This window comes from Festucalex cinctus, chromosome 13 (genome assembly GCF_051991245.1).
Source record: "Festucalex cinctus isolate MCC-2025b chromosome 13, RoL_Fcin_1.0, whole genome shotgun sequence".
NCBI lineage: Eukaryota > Metazoa > Chordata > Actinopteri > Syngnathiformes > Syngnathidae > Festucalex > Festucalex cinctus.
Window position 1 is genome coordinate 8,838,606 of NC_135423.1, and position 18,281 is coordinate 8,856,886.

Consider the following 18,281-nt stretch of genomic DNA (forward strand, 5'->3'; position numbering starts at 1 on the left):
TAACATCAAGCTCAGCCCTAATCTAGCTTGAGTTCAGAAGAGAAGCTGTTTACCCGTGTTTTGGGAAAAATTCTCTAATCCTAACCCCAAAACTATTTTCCGCACTCTAAGGCGCACCTAAAAGCCTTCAATTTTTTCAAAAGCTGACCATGCGCGTTATAATCCAGTGCACCATATATATGGATCAATATTGAGCCGCAACAGGTCTCGCTGTCAAGACGCTATCGGTGACCCTGCAAGATCGGTGACGCACATGCGCAGAAGATCCCGCCATCTTGGATCGCTAGCTAATACTAATACTTTACCTCAGAGAAAATAATAAAACAGCTGTTAATTCATTTTGGGAGTGAATGGAGTTGTCAGAAAGCTGGTTTGTAATCTATTAATAAAGTTTGACTGACCGATCTGACTGTTTTGTTGACATTCCCTTTAGCGCAGCACCATCTAATGGATGCATAACGTAACCCCAGCCTCTACTGTAGTGCCTTTTATATGGAAAATTTTTTAAATATGTCATTCATTGAAGGTGCGCCTTATAGTGCGGAAAATACGGTACACAACATAAACGCAACTGCAGCCCAACCACTACCACTAATCCCAATCTCCAAAATGTAGCCTTTGAGGTCTTTCTGGTTTCACGTTCCGCAGAAGGTGGCGGCGTAACGCTCACAAAGAACCACGATGACGACGAGCTTCCAGGCCCGCCGTCCAAGCCTCAAGTCACCGACGTCACCAAGAACAGCGTTTCTCTATCCTGGCAGGCCGGGCTGGTCGGCGCGTCGCCCGTCAGCTCCTTTGTCATCGAGGCCTTCAGGTTTGTGTCACGATACGCTTTACGCAGAAGCTACGCGAGAGAAATCATGCAAATATTGTTTTGTAAAATGCGCCGGAAAGATGATTGTATTTTATAATGTTTTATCTCAGTGGTAAAGTTTTAACCTCAGAAATTTTTTTGCCATTTTAGGCTAACTGGATTGCTTTGGAACAGTTTGGTGAATTTGTTGTTTGTTTGTTTTTATTTGTGTTGATGTACATCATTTATAAGCTTTATTTTTCTGGGGTATTTTCCACTTGAAATCATGTTCTTACTTAGAAGTGGGCATCTTGATCTCATTCACTACCATCTTGTTTTCAAAACAGAGTCGCCAGCTATTTTACAGCATTTTGACTGATCTCTCAAGACCCACACAATATTAGCTCCAAACTTACAAAAGAAAGAGTAGAATCTCTTTTTTGAAGAGAAAAAAAAGTACCTTTTTCTGATCTTGGTTATTGTTGGCTTCACCAGAATACCAATTTATTACCGAAAACCTGATGAAATGATTGTTTTGTAAAAAGCAGCGTGTTAAGCTGGGATTTTGATGTTAACATTTTTTTGCTTTTGGGACACCTCATGCAATAATTTCTTTACAGATGTACAACTAAGAAATGTGGTGTTCCTTGCTTTTTCTCACGCATAATAACCGGGAAAAACCCAAATTCACCACCAAATCTTTATTTTATCTTCTACACACAAGCTGTGCTGCCTTTAAATCCAAAGTGATATGGGAATATCTTGTAGTATTTCCAGTGGTTTACAAAGCTAAATTGCACAATCTTAGCTGCGTGAGACCCTCTTACATGCCAACCCCTTGAAAAACGTACTTGACGAATATATTCGTCAATGGCAGTAAATGTTTGGATTCCAGTATGAGGAAAACTATTATCTTAAAAAATATTTCCACACTTGTTGTTTCCCCTCGCAGCCAGTCGGTGAGCAACAGCTGGCAAACGGTCGCGGATCACGTGAAGACCACCCAGTTCACCGTCAAGGGTCTTCGGCCCAACACCATCTACCTGTTCATGGTCCGAGCGGTCAACGGCCAGGGCGTGAGCGACCCCAGTCCCATGTCGGAGCCTGTCAGAACACAAGGTGCGTTGTTAGAGTGTTATTTTAAGGTCAATGTCCAGCCCCGCCCTTCAAAGTACGACACTGATCATCATCCTCTTTGCACTGAAATACGGCAGAACTTTTCCAGAGGTCAAACTCCTCCATCTCAGCCCGGCTTCATTACGGCCTACACTTAAGCAATTATGGAAAGTAAGCATGTCTACTCTTGGACGGCCTAACTGAGTTAGCGCCATCGCCGCTATGTTAATGAATATAACGGGCAGAAATGACTGCCTGCCGGCTCGTTGGAGATTTTATTACAGTGGCGGTCGGGCCTCAGTCTCCTGATTACATTGATATGATAATCAGCCTTTCGGCTAAATACCGTCAAGGCGAGTGCGTGCGCTTCATAAAAAGATGAGTCCATTTTAATTTCATCCTCGTGCAGGTAGAAGCATCCGAGTGATATATAGACATGTTTATTGACACTGGCATTTTTTTTTATTTTTATTTTTTATCGTGTTTGACCCATCTTGCTGGATTGCTTTGGATATGATTTGTGACTTTTGAAGAATAATCTTCTTCACTGATGTTTTTTTTTTTTTTCTGTTGCCTGTAAATTAAAGAGCGTTGAATAATAGTCGAACTTGAAAATGTCATCGTGTCCGTTCAACTTGGTGGTGCAGGTACTGCATTTTTTTTTCTTCATATTTTTTAGCAGTCTGGTCCCTTTGGGTGCCTGCAAGTCATTCGATGACTTTTTTTTTTTTTTTTTTTTATCAAAACTTACTTTTGCCATGTTATGGGTCAGATTGTCCCGTTTTGTAGTTTGAAAATCCCTCAAAATATCCTAAATGTTTGAATAAAAATAATAATAATAAATATTGCTGATTGCGGAAAATTGTTTTTGCTACATGTGTATACGCATAAAAATGTGTTGTTGTTTTTTAATATATTGACTTTTTTTTAAGTTAATGATTAAACATGCATTGTCTATGAATATTTTGGGAGTAGCAACGAAACAAATGTAACAGTTTGACAGATGTTTATGACTATTCTCCTTCACTTGAATAATCTAAATTTTAAACAGATGAGGTTGTCTAATTCTAAAACTTTCAGGCGTATTTGTAGGCATACCAAATAAAGACACAGCTTGTTATTGTTAGCCGCTAGCTGCGCTATTGTGGGAATCACCATGACAGGAACGTGCTGAAATGCTCCCTGTGGTACTTTTGGGTGTAAAAGGCGATTCATAGCTAGTGAATTATCGATTAGCTTGGTTCAATCCTTAAAGAGTTCTTGTATTCGACTATAACATGAAGAATGTGGAGTCAAAGTCGATGTGTCGATGAAATTTTTTCGGCATAGTAGGGCAGCAGACCGATTTGAAGACGAGTTGCCAAAAATGTGACTAGCGATTTGTTGGGTTTAAGCTTTAAGCGCCAATGCGTAGCAGTAAATCGTTTCAACCCGTATTTTCGGTCTCTCTCGGCCCGCAGACATCAGTCCCCCAGCTCAGGGCGTGGACCACCGACATGTGCAGAAAGAGCTCGGTGAGGTCATCGTTCGCCTGCACAACCCCGTGGTGTTGAGTCCCACGGCTATCCAGGTCACGTGGACGGTGAGTTGACAGCACAAAATGCGGGCAGAATTTTTGCTTCCAATCGGGATGACGGGACAAACACAGGAGTTCATTTTCACCTTTTAAAGTCACTGCGGAAAGCCGGCCTTGGTGGAAATATACTCTTCTGAGTACAGTATATTTGTCGCGTATCTTGTATGGTGATTACTAAATTCTTGTAATCCAAGAATGTCACTTGTCAGCTGTTTCCAATTCGTTCATTTTAGTAAGTTGTTAGGTTGTGACATTTTGTAGTTTGCGAGCATTTCTTACCCAGTGGTTTTTTGTTTGTTTTTGTAATCCAAAATCATCTATTTTCAGCTATTTCAATTCATTCATTTTAGTACAAAATGGTGCAGAATTCTCATGTGATAAATCACAGAGGTTTGACTGAATATCTTTTGCTGCATTTTTCTCAGATTCTGCCAAAAATAAATGTGATCTTTCAAATCTAAATTTTCCGTTTCCAGCTATTTAAAGTAAAATGCTTCCAGTTTAGTACAACATTTTCTCTGAGTTCACATTTAGTATCTTTTGGGGCCTATTTTTTTTCTCAACTTTTAGTAAAATGCCAGAAAAATGCTTCTTTAAGTAAATGCAGATAAACTAGTGGTAAATGATGTTTTTAAGCTACAGCAGAAGCAAATAGAAATATATACAAACATCTGCTTGTTGATCCATCTTGTTTTTATTAGGCAAGACGCATTCTGAGTCTGACAGAAATGAATGTTTATGGTAATAAAGTGTTTAGCAAACAGTATTTTTCCTGTTATGATATGACGCATTTATCTTCCTTTCTTCAGCATATGTGCAATGTACATTTCACAGCATCAGCGCATTCTTCTGCCTGTGACAAATTACCGAGCGGCTACAAACTCATTTAACGTGATTTTTTCCCCCCTTTTTTCTTTTTTTTATTATTTGTATAAATCACTCAGGTCGACACACGCACACACATGCACACACCCCCCCATGTGTCTATTATTGATGTGTGTGTGAGGAGGGGGGGGGGGGGGGGGGGGTGCTTCCATTTCTAACGCACACCACATTAGCAGTTTTCCTGCTGACATGTTTATTTACCCGAGTAATAAGTCTCACTTCGGGACTTGCAGAGCTAATTTAAGACGATGGCTTTTTTTTTTCTTTTTCTTTTTTTCTTTTTTTAGCGACAACGTCCAATCAACGCAAAACACGACTCCCCTCGTCAATCAGCCTGTGTTGCGCCTTCCGTAAACAGCGACAACCTCCGCTCCGAGATTTTTTATATTCCCAAATCATTCCATTAATAAGTCAGCCGATGCCATTTCACTGATTTACTCTGGCGAGGGGGAAAAAAAAAAAAAAGCATCTGTTTAATATGTCGTTTGGAAAGCTGGGCTTTTGCTTGTACTGTTAACAAGCCATTACGATGAATGATGTGGCCATTGCCCTGGTAAACTGAGAGAGGGGGAGTTCTTTTGGTTAGGGGGGGACTTCATGTCTTTATTTAATGGCAGCCATTTGCTATTATCATCGCTGTGACATTCCCAGTTGGTAGGTGCCGGTTGGTATTTAGAATACACGCCTGCGTCCTTCAAGGTGGCGTTATAGAATATCTAAGAGGTGGTAAGTCGTAAGACGGGCGATGCACGTTAATGTCACAACGTTCATTAAGCTAAGCGTAGATGTAGCTGGTGATAAAAGTGCCCATTAAATTAGTAACGGCCTCTAAAGTGTCGTGAAGGCAATCTAAGGGAGTACATGGCCACAAAAACAGTCCTATTTTAATATGTCCAACTCCAAAGGGCATATAATGTTTCTTAGCCACAATTTCAAACAGTTTCTGGGTGTCTTAAACGGTAGGTTAAAAAATATCTTTACAATATGTTCTATACACGTGGAATTCTGATTCATATTGCTGACAACTGACAATGACATCACAGTGCCAAAGAGCTCAGGTAACGACTGTCATGGCTCACCTGTTTACTGGGCTTGGTCATGTGACATTCGCAGGCGGAGCCCGCCTGGCGCTGTGATGTCATTTTCAGTCCATGGCAAGTGGCAAAATGGTCGCCCCCGAGATGGATTTTTCTTCTTAATTCATATTCCACAAACACAATATTCATCAGAATGCCGGGTTGACCAGTGGGGGCACATACAACATGGCGCCCAAGCTAAAACTAAATGCACTTTCTGAGTCTTTGTGAGTGTTGCGAGTGGGTTTTCTTCTTTCTTCTACAGAACAAAACAAAAAGAACGATGTACTCAAGGTGTCAGTTTGTGGAATAATCTGGATCATACAACTAAATCATCTCATTCCATTCATATTTTTAAAAAATGTATTAAACTCAATTACTGGAAAATTATATATAGCACAAGGCAGTGCTCTTGCATCATTTTGTTTGTTACCAAAACAGCAACTTGACTGCTTAATGTCATTTATTTTGTGTTGATTATTATTATTATTATTGTGATTTTATTTTTTTTCCATTTTTATTTTATTTTATGATCAGGGGCAGGTACCACAAATTTTACTTCTTTCTGTCCCCTTTCATTTCATTTTTTTATTTTTTTTTTAAAGAATTAAATGATCCCCTTAAACTCTTTGACCGCCAAAAACGTTTTATAACGATTCGTAAAATCACGATATATGCCGCCATAAACGTTAAATGACGTCAGCTAACTATGGCCAGCAGATGGCAGCATTGTATCTCTTTTCAATGGACTGCCGGTGTATGAAATTACAATGAAACATGACGAAAACTGATGAAATCTTAACTTTTTAAAGGATGATGTGAATGATCATATTAAAGTTTTTTTGTTTTTTTTGATAACGTGTGGCAGTAAAAGAGTTAATCTCTCACGGTACTTTCAGGTGGATCGCCAGTCCCAATTCATCCAGGGCTACAGAGTTCTGTACAGGCAGACGTCAGGGCTGCCTTCGCCAGGACACTGGCAGACGCAGGACGTGAAGGTCCCATCGGAGCGCGGCGCGGTCCTGTCGTCTCTCAAGAAGGGCATCGTGTACGAGATCAAGGCTCGGCCTTACTTCAACGAGTTCCAAGGCATGGACAGCGAATCCAAGACGGCGCGGACCACCGAGGAAGGTACGGCCGAGAGCGATGCGTTTTGTTGCGCGACGTGACGGCTGACTCATGACCACCCCAGGCTGCCGTTTGTCATATCTCTCGGATGCTGAGACGAAATACGTGTTTGTTTTTTTTGCCCGCTGTGCCTTTTTTTTTTTTTTTTTTTTTTTTTTTTCCAGGGAGTAGTTTACGACTTTGTGTGGGGCGTTTGTGCATCCTGACTGCTAATCCATCACCCGGCAGGCGCGGGCCTGAAGTGTGATTGGAGCACGCACACACTCTGTCATGTGAAGATGATGGCCGCGTTTGATTCGGACAAGCTTTGACAAGGCCACGGAGCAGCCTGGCTCACAAAAACAAGTCTGAGCACCGCCGACTTATTCTTATGACCCACACCGGAAATTGATTTGTGAAATTAAGTTTACATAAACTCATTGTACTTCTACCATTCCAATTATATAATTTTCAGACCTATTAAATTTGTATATTTTGAAAATATCTCCAGTATATAAACTTTTTTTTTTTTTTTTTTTTTTTTTTTTTTTTTTTTTTAAAGCGTTAGCCACGTGCTGCTTAAAATTGGATGGTGGGCCACAAATGACCCCCGGGCCATTGTTTTTGGCACCACTGTACTAAACGGAAGGCCAACTTTTTTGTTCTGTCATCTAATAAGGGTGGAGAATGAATTCAAAGTTTAATGATTATTTCAAGGCGGGGGGGTGGGAGGGGTAAAAAAAAAAAAAAAACAACTTGCGACTTCTTCTAGAAAGTCAAGCTGTCAAGTCCTCTGGCAATAAAGAAGTAAACGCTAACTTCCTTAGCCTCAGCAGAAGGTGAAACTCTCAATTTTACGCTCAATTTAAACCTCTCCAGAGGGATTTGGCTTAGAAATAATGAAGTTTTCTGCAGCCCAAATGAGTTTTGAGCAAAGTTTTTTGCTGAAGCCAAATGGCTCCTTGGGGAGCAACTTGCTATCACCCCCTCGAGGTGCGTTGCGGTATTTGCAGACAATTAGTCAAATATGTCTTCATCAAGGTGGCGTAGTGTACTGCATGCAGGGGACTTTCCAAACATGTTGTTGGCCCCGGTTCTGAAAACTCTCTCATATAATTGTACTGTTGCGGTCGTGCTTGAACAGAATCAGTCACGGTGCCCTCGGCCGTCAATTAGTCTTCACTTGCTGCAGGCTTGTGCTTGTGCCTTGTCTTTTTTTCTATGGTGACTCGTACGTAAAGGTTTTTTTTTCAGACTTTGATATAGAATCAACTTCTACAATACAATCATCTTATAAAGTATGTTTCTGCCCTCTGTAAGCTAATTCACTGCTGTCACTGCTCTCACAAATAATAACGTTGAATTTACGCTATTTACGGCAAGTGAGGTCGATTGGGATGTCAACGGTAATTTTGAGCCGTCGAATTTCCTTATGTACAGTCTTATTGGTGGGGATTGTTAACTGGAACTTGTCAGCCAATTGGAGATGTGGTTCCCTGAGTAGCAGACGAAATGAGTGTCGAGGGGATATTTTGAGAAATAATCAGGTTGAACTTTTTTTTACTCTATTTTAAAGAATTTTTTGGGGCATATTTTATATAGGCAATAATGCACTAAAAAGTCTCCAGAAATGATTATTTATTTATTTATTTTTCAACAACCAAAAAAAATTCAATTTCTCTGAAACCCATGGTCCAATTTTCCAAATTCTTGGTGCATTGTACTCCGATTGATATGTCCAATCTGACCATAATCGGTATTTAGAGTCCTCGGTCTGGGGAAAAAGTAGAATTTAAAAATATAAAACTAAAATTGTCTGCCTCAAAGCTCAGCCAGAACCATGTTTGCGCCGCCGTCCATGTTTCTACACGGACCTTTTGTTGCAGACGCACGCAGTGGACCGGAAGTTATTGAGCTCATTGTAGCAATTATTCGATCATTCGTTGGAAAAATAAATTTTCGAAAGGCTTTTGAGAAATCTTGTCACATTGCTAAACCTAGTGATTAAGGAGCATGATGAGAATAATAATAATAATACATGTTATTTATAGAATGGGTGCATTTGCAACCATTCACTCTTTCCATGCTGTGAAAATCACCACAGAGATGTTTAGTGGACATTTAGGGGATGATCTTGAGGTCCACAAATTGAAGTGGCCAAATGAGAAATCTTGTCACGTTGCAATTAGAAGCCATTAAAACACTTTTCTTCTACATGTTGCCTTCAAATGATCCGTAAAACTCCTAGAAGAGACGTGAAAGTGATTGTAAGGTTGTTGTGTTGACGAAGGCCATCTCGCCTCACCACACGAAGGCTCGCGTGTGTTGTTCACATCCCGTCAGGCTGACAGGTCCATTTATTTCCTGCCCTTCCTCCAAGGGACCGTATCTCCGGTAGCAGCCAGCGTGCAGACCGCTGTAGTGGAACCGTCGTCAACGCGTAACAAAACAGCAAAGAGAAAACACTGCAAGCCGCCTCCCCCAAGGCCCCCGGAACCTGCGTGTCCCAAGCTATGACCAGCGGAGATAACTCTTCCCGCTTTAGCTCTATCTGCATCTCGGTCCCTCGGAGTGATTGACCGCTTTCTATTTCGGTCCTAACCCATCGCACCCCCGCCGCCAAGCCTGCTCCGAGCTGATAGGCCGTCCGAGCTCCGGGCTCCTCTGAGACGCCGGCAAGATGGATGGAGAAGTCAAGTTTTGGGAGTGATTAAAACTTAGCGCTGACCATTAGCTAGTGCACTTACAGATTTCCCTCAGAGTGGATTTGGACGGCTGAAGAGTCGTTCTATTGTTCTATAAGGATGGAAGTCGTGGCTCGCTGATTCTTATTTCCCAAGATGGCCCTTTGGAGAGCAAGCACAGATTAAATTGGGCCCTCGCACCCACTTTGTCACAGCGAATCCTCGCAATGATCGTCAAACGTTGATGTCAGGATACGCCCACATTACTGGAGTTGTTAAGTGACTACAACTTATGGAAGACTCTTTCTGCCACACCAAACAAAAAGTATGACATAAATTCATGAATTCCATGTTATAATGTGATAAATTTTACGTAACATTAGGATATTTGTTTTCCCAAATACATAAATCCAATTTATCAGGTTAAAATGTGAAATTTATCACGGTATAAGGTAACAGTTATGACATCCATCCATCCATCCATCCATCTTCTTGACCACATTCCTCACAAGGGTCGCAGGGGGTGCTGGAGCCTATCTCAGCTAGCTTTGGGCAGTAGGCGGGGTACACTCTGGACTGGTTGCCAGCCAATCGCAGGGCACACAGAGACGAACAACCATCCACACTCACACTAGGGACAATTCCGAGCGCCCAATTAACCTGCCATGCATGTTTTTGGAATGTGGGAGGAGACCGGAGTACCCGGAGAAGACCCACGCAGGCACAGGGAGAACATACAAACTCCACCCAGGAAGGCCGGAGCTTAGACTCGAACCCGAGTCCTCATAACTGGGAGGCGGACGTGCTAACCACTCATTCATCTAAGTTATAACATTAAAACATTATTTTTTCCGTTTTTGGTAGCAATATGCTTCCAAATGTTACGTGACTCTCGATTATGAACGTTTGGTGGGCTAGGCCAGGGTGAAGAACGTCGTGGCGCAAGATTTCTGATTCAATTCTAGGATCATTAGAATTGAATTCAACCAAAACAGAATACTGTTGACTTTTGTTAACATAATGTATTATTTCTAGTTGCTCTGTTTATTTCTATTGTGTTATGTGTCCGTTATCAAGAATAACTGGTGAGAGGAACTATCACGTTAATCATTACACAGGCGCATGTGTCCGAGCCGTCTGTAGAATTTTGTCAACGTTATCGATTATTTATTTTCATTTCTGTTGTGCAAGATGGTTAGTGCAAGTTATCACAAAGAATCTCATGAGCAATTTTATCTAACTCATTTTCCCACGTGTGTATGCGGCCATGATTTGTTTGTATTTCTTCATTATCCAACACGGCGGTGGCGCTGACGCGAGAGACAGGAGGTCACATTTGCGCCCGCCATACATCACGCGGCTAATGGCTCTATTAGTGCCCCCTCTGAGGGTGGGCTCTAATGAAAAATGTGAATTGTTTAGCACAAATATGCATGATAATAAGTCGCTAAATCATTCATACCATTAACTTTGAACGACATTGCCGGCGATGCCCGGCGCACGACGCTCCGTCACCTGGATTTAATGCGACCGTTTGATCAGATTCTCCTCGGGTAGATTGTTTCTAATCTGGTTGAGGTGGCGGCTTCATAACGGGGCCCATTCATCTTGGGAACCGGTGGCCAGTGGCGCTGAGGGATGGCTTGAGATTTAGTGGGTGACAAGTGCCATTTTGGATGGAGGCGAGGGGAGCGAGAGGCAGCGTGCGAGTAATTGACCTGTCAGTATTCGGAGCTCGGCTTCCGCCCCACTGCGGAAATGAGAAAACATTATTTTTAATACTTTATGCTGCCACAAACTGCTGTTTATTTCCCCCTCCATGTGGCGGGTGTCCACAAACAAGAGTGTTCACCGAGGTAGTGAGAGTGTATGAGGTGAAGTTCAGTGTATAAGAAAGCAGCCCTGCCGAGAAAATCTGCAAATGACTGATCCCACCCTAACAGATTTATTTATCAATATCACAAAGGTCTTACTAAATCATTTCAACATAGTTGCTTGGCAACAGATGGTGCCAAAGCTGAATTTGTATATCAGAAATGACCTGAGCACAAAAACAACTGAGGGAGTTCTCAAGTGACTAACGGAGTACAAGTCCCCCCAAAAATCTGAAAAACAGACAAATGACTATAAACTATTTCCTATTGGTTTAGTGTTGTTTATTGTATTTCCACTGTATATCAAACTGACCAAATGTCCCATGCTTGACGTGTCAAGTAGGCTCGAGCACAGTTCATTTCTGAGCACAAGTATGTCCTAACACTTGCATCATTTTCTGGTTCACAGCCCCCAGTGCGCCCCCTCAGCAAGTCACCGTCCTCACCGTGGGAAACCAGAACAGCACTTCGATTAGCATCTCGTGGGACCCCCCTCCGCCGGACCATCAGAATGGTATCATCCAAGAGTACAAGGTTAGTTCACGGCGTTCCAGTGCAAGACTGGACTATATTGCTGTATTCATGAGTTAGCCATTTTTTAGTTTGTGAGCACATTAGGCCACATTCATCTGGGATGGATTGATGGCTGACTTGTGAGACAAAAATAGATTTAATACATAGCTAGATATCGTAGATAGATAGATGAATGCTTGTCATCTTAGCTTGTTAGATCGATGTATGCTAACATGCAAGACAAAAAGATAGCAAACAGTACATAGATGGATAGATAGATGGCTCGATGGACGTTTGTTAGCATAACATAGCTTGTTAGAAAGATGCTAGCTATCTTAGCTTGTTAGATCGATATATACTAACTTGATAGATAGATAGATAGATAGCTAGCTAACTAGATAGATAGATAGATAGAGAAAACATTTAATATAATATAAAGACAGCGAGACATAAAGTGCTTTTTTGCAATTAATTTTGTACCGTTTGAATTAAATGACTTTCTTTTGGTGAAACGGCCTTTGACTTCTCTGTGCCTCGACTTTTATTCAGTTTGATAAATGTCTTTTTCCTGGCTCCAGATCTGGTGCCTCGGGAACGAGACGCGCTTCCACGTCAACAAGACGGTGGACGCCGCCATCCGCTCAGTGGTGGTGGGCGGACTCCAGGTGGGCGTGGTTTACCGGGTGGAAGTGGCCGCCAGCACCAGTGCGGGGGTGGGAGTCAAGAGTGAACCCCAGTCCATTATTATTGGTAAGGAAAACTACTGCATATATGCAGACTTCTTTCATTTGATGAGGGTGAAGCTTTCAAGTTAGGGCTTGAAGACTGTCTAAGAGTTTGAGTTTTATGTCTTAACCAGGTTTAAGATTTTTAAATTTTGCGTTTTAAGCCTGGTGTAGAGTTTCAAGCAATGTTGAAGTTTTAAATTTGGATTTCAAACCATGGTCATGTATTCTTCCATTTCCCCCTTTGGCCTTCCCTCTCCACTACTTTTTTAATAGTTGAGATGTACCTAATCAAGTGTCCAATGGGCCAGTATGCTTTCCTGTGCCCTCCCCTCTATTATTATGATCCATAACTCCGACTTTCGTTGGCCTTATTTCCCCAGCGTGGCTCCCGTAATCCACCCATAAGCTCCGGCCCGAGTCTCTCGAACCTTTGCAGGCACCATCAAAAGTGTCAAGCGCGTGTACGGGCCGGATCGATCCATACGTCCGCTCGCCAGCTTTGGTTTGCCGTCACTACGTTTTAGCAGTCTTGGAGTGAATTAGAAGCCTGGCTTGGCAAACAAGCGGCTCACTTGGGGCTTTTTCTTATAAGCTTTGTCTTTTTTGTGTGTTTTTTTTTTTTTTTTTCCCACCGGCATTATATTGCACTGCACATCCTTGTGACTCCGTGTCACGCTCCGTTGGTCAATATCTTTCGCGGAAAATCATTGCACCTTCTCTGAGGTTAATCAATGTCCTGACTCCCATTTCCACAGAACTGGGTTACATCAGCACCGTACCAACACAAGAGCTGCATGACAATCTGAACTGTTGCCGGTTCAAAGTCTGTCAGTGGTTTCCTACCTTCAGTATTGGAACGTGAAACAAAGTAGGGTTTTAAGACAAAGGTTTCAAGTTGGGGTTTTAAGCTAAGGTAAGGTTTTAATTAGGGTTTCAGGTTAGGTTTAGGGTTTCGAACGATAACGTTAGGGTTTCAAAGTAGGGTTTGAAATTCTCAGGTTTCGGTTTAAAATGGTGGCTTCAAGGCAGGGCTGGTGTTTGAAAGTAGGGTTTCAAGTAAGGCCTGACCAATTAATGGCGTGGCTAAATTAAGCATCCAATATTAGCTGTAGATGTGACTAAAATCTGTAATGACGTTCAAAAATTCCTCACCCTGAAAAAGTCAGCAAAAAAATGGCCAATTTTTGCCAATTTTGTTGCTGTCGTAACAAATACTAAAGACAAACTAATGTAAAAGAGTCAAATGTTCCGCCTGTAACTCATCTTTATTGTTGTGTTAAGGGATCGAACAATAATTGATATTATTTATTATAAACTCATCGGCCGATTAATTGGATTATCGGTTATTCTGGCAAATATTGGGCCCTAGTTCAATACATTTTTAGGTTTTCAGATAAGGTTTCTTGCCAGAGTTAGAGTTTCAAGCAAGTTTAAATGTTTTGAAGCTTGGATTAGGGGTGAACAGCAATGTGCTCAATTTTCAAATTAAGGTTATGAAGAATCAGGTTTCAAGCCCTCAATTTCAAAATCGGGTTTCAAGTCAGTAAGTCAGTCGTCATGTATTGTTCCATTGCACCGCGTCTGGCATTTACCGAAACGTCGTCACTCTTAACGCCTTACCGCTGTCGCACTCACAGGCAAGGCCTTCCAGGACGTGATCATCCATGGCAACCGCAACAACAGCATCACGGAGCAGATCACCGACGTGGTCAAGCAGCCCGCCTTCATCGCCGGCATCGGTGGCGCCTGCTGGGTCATCCTCATGGGCTTCAGCATCTGGCTGTACTGGCGCAGGAAGAAGAGGAAGGGCCTGAGCAACTACGCAGGTGGGGACCGAATCGCCGTGTTGTTTCGTAGCCGCCGGACCGACCGCGCTACCAACCAGCTTTTCGTTGAGTGCCCTCCTCCCAAACCTTTCTCAACACACCAATTCTGTATGATTGGACAGGGTGGAATTGAGTGAAAAGAAAAAAAAGCTTTGCTTTTGTCCGTTGCCGAATTTTAATAAGCGCCATGGCAGCTTGTGTGACGCTCTTCATTTGTGTTTGTGACATTTTATGTTTTCTTGAGTTTGTCGCCGCTTTCGTGTGGCCTCTCAGCTGCGTGCCGTGCGGCCGCTTTCCAGTATTTGGTGCTGCACATTGGCAGGGCTTTCAACTGGCTTGTCCTTCAGGGGGCTTTCAACCCAAGATGGGGCTTTGTATTGATTAGGAAACATACCTCATGTGGATTTGTTTCCTCCCCAATTGGACTACTGTGCCTGACCAAACAAAGCCAACTAGGCCCCACAATGGCCCCACAAGCCTTCACTGTTAGCTTAGCCTAGCCGCCGGTGTGCAGACCAGTAGCAGTGGCAGCCAGCCCCCCACTCCCACCTCAGCCCAAGCAGCGCTAATACCTCTGCAGGCTTTAACACGCAACCTTTCTGTCTTCTTGTTTTGCAGTTCAGTCCTTCACCTTCACCCCTGCAGGTACTGTTCATTTGTCCCGTCTCCTCACCAACCCGGCCCTCACCCCACCTCTGCCCGCTTATTCAATACGCCAGGCTAATCGTCTTGGCTAACGCTAATGCTAATCTGACACTGACTATGAAGCAGGTGTGGGCAAAGTAAAGCATTTGCTATACTTTTACTCTATATTTATTTATTGAGAATATTTTGATATATTTAGTATTAATTTCATATTTGCTTATCTTATTCAAAAATGGTTTGATTTAGTGAAAATAACAAAATATTAGTATAATAGTATGTGATATTATATGAATATTTTAATAGTATGCATGTACGTAAATGTGGTTAGGATTAGCTTCAAACTTTACATTTTCAACCTGAACTTCCCCATCAGCCAGTTTTAAAAAAAATCAAGTGTGGCCCTGAAGCAAAAAAGTTTGCCCACCTCTGCTCTCAAGCGACTTTTGCAAACCATCGATTGCTAATTGGCTGTGACCAAAAAGTCTTTCCAATGTGTTTGCATCCTGGGTTTTGTTCGTGTTGTGTGCGTGTGTGTACGTGTATTTGTGTGTGTGTTGCGGCCAGTGGTGTTTGTTAAAACAAAAACAAAAAAGCGGGAAAAGTAAAATGTTTTGGGGGGGTTTTCCCTGTGTGAAAGTGGGGAAGGGGGATCTACTGAAATTGATTACCATAACTTTTCAAAAGAATTATAGCTAGCAGGCTTGCAAATTGCTTTTTACCTGATTGGTTCCCATGTTGCTGGGATCACCTGTTGACAGGCAGAGTTAGACTAAAATCTAATTGAAAACCTTTTCAATTGTAAAGCTCGTTCCACTTTTAAGTTAGATTGTATTTTTTTTGTGTGTGTATTTTTTAATCATTAATTTTGTTCTATATTTGCATTTACTTGTACAAAATCACCACTAAATGTTTTAGTGTTATATTGATGTTTTCTAAATCTATTTTCCCCATCTTAAAAGCTCCAATAGATGTTGAAAACAAGGTCAAAAGTGGAGGAGGGATTAATGAGGTGATTTTTACGACATTAGTCTGAAGAGCGACTCTGTTCGTGGCTGTATTGACAATAAGGTGATGCATTGCGAGTGTCCCGTCTGGGCCTCCTAAAGCTGTCAGCTTGAGAGACGGTAAATCAGCAGCCCGGGAGATTTGATGGAATTTTTTATACGCTGATCATGTCCTGCCTGCCTGCCCGCCTTTAGTGCTGATTAAAAGACATTCATCTGCCTGCATTCAGGGGGTGCGCTGAGGAGGCCGCACACGGATGTCACGCCAGCTCGCTTCAAAGTGTTTTTGGAGCTCCAGTGCACATATCAAGTTTCAAGTCGATGCTCACAAACGCATATGCGACAGAGTTAAGGTTGCAAAACAAGAATTAGGGTTGCAATTCAGGGTTAGGGGTTCAAGTCAAGGTTATGGTGTCAAATTATCGTTTCAAAGTAGAGTTTGTAATCAGAGATGGGCTTCAAAGCAGTATTTGAAGTCAGGGTTCAGGTTTTAAATGAGTAATTGTTTGAGGTAAGGTGCCTACGCTGGTGTGTGATGACAAGACAACATCGTCTCACTTGGTGTTTTTCCCGATCTGGCCCTCGTTATCTCCATGAGGTGGCCCCTGCGAATTCTGACATTTTGATGAATGATCCCACTGCCTTTTTTTAATCATTTTTGCAAGATTTAATCATACACCTGATGATAATAAGCTAGCAGCAAAAATAAGACAAAATGAGTTTTGCTTGTCGTGTCCTTGAGCAACACACGACGCCTCCGACATGCAAAGTGATAATAAGCCATACTCATTATTGGCTTTTTTTTTTTTTTTTTTTAAACACTTTGACTAAATGTAATCATGGAAATTTAATATGCGGCCACTTTGCTTTGTCTCTTTCTCCCTCTGCAGTGACGTTCCAGAGGGTTGACGGCGGCCTGATGAGCAATGGGAGGTAAGTTAAAAAAAATAAAAATAAATAAAAAATAAAAATAAAAAAGTTTATTACCCTATGTTTAGTACATAATGTATAGCTATACTAGGGCTGGGTATCAAACCGTGAGTATGCAGGGGTCCACTATATATGTCCTAAAAGCAAACGTCAGGGGTGAAACATTCTTCATTTTTAAGTCTTTCAGTGAGTGCCATACATGAAGCTAAATATACTGTAACAAATGCCTAATGACTAATGACGGGTGCAAAGGGCACAGGAAGTACAGACAGTCCACAGTTTAGGGGGCCACACAAATTTACTTTGCCCCGGGGCACTGCAGCCCCAGCTTACCACTTTACAACAAACAAAAACACAAACTCTTGCACTATAACTTCTTTATTACTCCATTTGTCATCTCCAGCCTGATTGTAATGCAACATATCCACAACGCGCACCCCGACGAGCCCCCCAGCGAACCGCCTTTGAGCCGCTCGACAGATGTTTGTGCTCCTCTCAGCTCCTAAAAAAAGCTGCACATTATACGAAAATATACATTCCGGTCGCATCCCGTGCGTTCATGCATCGCTAGATGAACTCATCAATCTCCTCGGCGGAATTAAGCGAAACAATTTAAGCAGAGAGGGCTTTTATTTTGTCATTTATCTTTGCGGGCGAAGCCAGGAGCCCTCCGGAGTGATAAATTTGCCTGTCACCTCGCGTGGGCGGTCGGGATCTGAGCACGTGTAATAATGTAAAAATAATTACCCGGGAGAAAGGTGTGTGTGTGCGTGCGTGCACGTGTTCCAACCCCCTCCCCCTAGTGCAGACTGCTCCATCCGGGTGCATGTTAGTGAAAGGTCTGCAAAGAGCATCTCAGTGGTGACATCATTTACCTGTCTGCTTATTCATGGGGGTCTCCAGTGACTCCCTCCACCCCTGCATACAAGTGAAAGCCTCTCAGCTTGTGTCAATGTGACTGCAGAATTGGAGTCTTCATCTCTAGTCTTGTTGCTAATTATCAGGCCATGTTCAAGTTATGGTGAGCAGCTAACAAAAAATTACCACAGTCAACAATCTATTTAGTGTATAGTAGTGTTGTTCCAATACCGATACTGGTATCGGCAGAGGTGCCGATACTGCATTAAAACAGTGGTATCGGTATCGGTGACTACTCACAAGTAACATGCCGATACCCTTAATTCCAACGCTAATATAGGATTTTGGATGCAGCATCTTGTGTCTTGCTGGTGCACGACATTCACTGGTATGTGACATGTTCACTGCATGCCGATCTAAGATATCCTATTGGCCCTTGAATGCTCTGAACAGCAGGACAGCTTTTTCATGTTGAGGAAAAAAAAACCTTAAGTATCGGTATGGTATCGGCCGATACTGCAAAGCTGGGTATCAGTATCGGGAGCCAAAAAACAGTATCGGAACAACACTAGTTTATAGTACCTCAAATGTTGGAGTATCCAAATATTCTTCTGGTTTCTTCTTCAGAACAAAAAAAAAAAAAAAAGGAAAAAAAAAAAAAGGAAA

At 42.2% G+C, this 18,281-nt stretch overlaps 1 protein-coding gene across 2 annotated transcripts in view; it reads left to right on the forward strand.

Annotated features, from left to right (window-relative positions):
* The window catches only part of robo2 (roundabout, axon guidance receptor, homolog 2 (Drosophila)), a 366,592-nt gene that overhangs the window by 320,175 nt on the left and 28,136 nt on the right, over positions 1–18,281 (forward strand). For both annotated transcript variants that reach the window (XM_077540592.1, XM_077540593.1), the window contains 9 exons: positions 649–814; positions 1,746–1,912; positions 3,370–3,491; positions 6,346–6,577; positions 11,521–11,645; positions 12,203–12,374; positions 13,990–14,178; positions 14,797–14,823; positions 16,718–16,760. In XM_077540592.1, the coding sequence (XP_077396718.1) occupies positions 649–814; positions 1,746–1,912; positions 3,370–3,491; positions 6,346–6,577; positions 11,521–11,645; positions 12,203–12,374; positions 13,990–14,178; positions 14,797–14,823; positions 16,718–16,760 (1,243 nt within the window). The remainder of the gene's footprint in view (positions 1–648; positions 815–1,745; positions 1,913–3,369; positions 3,492–6,345; positions 6,578–11,520; positions 11,646–12,202; positions 12,375–13,989; positions 14,179–14,796; positions 14,824–16,717; positions 16,761–18,281) is intronic.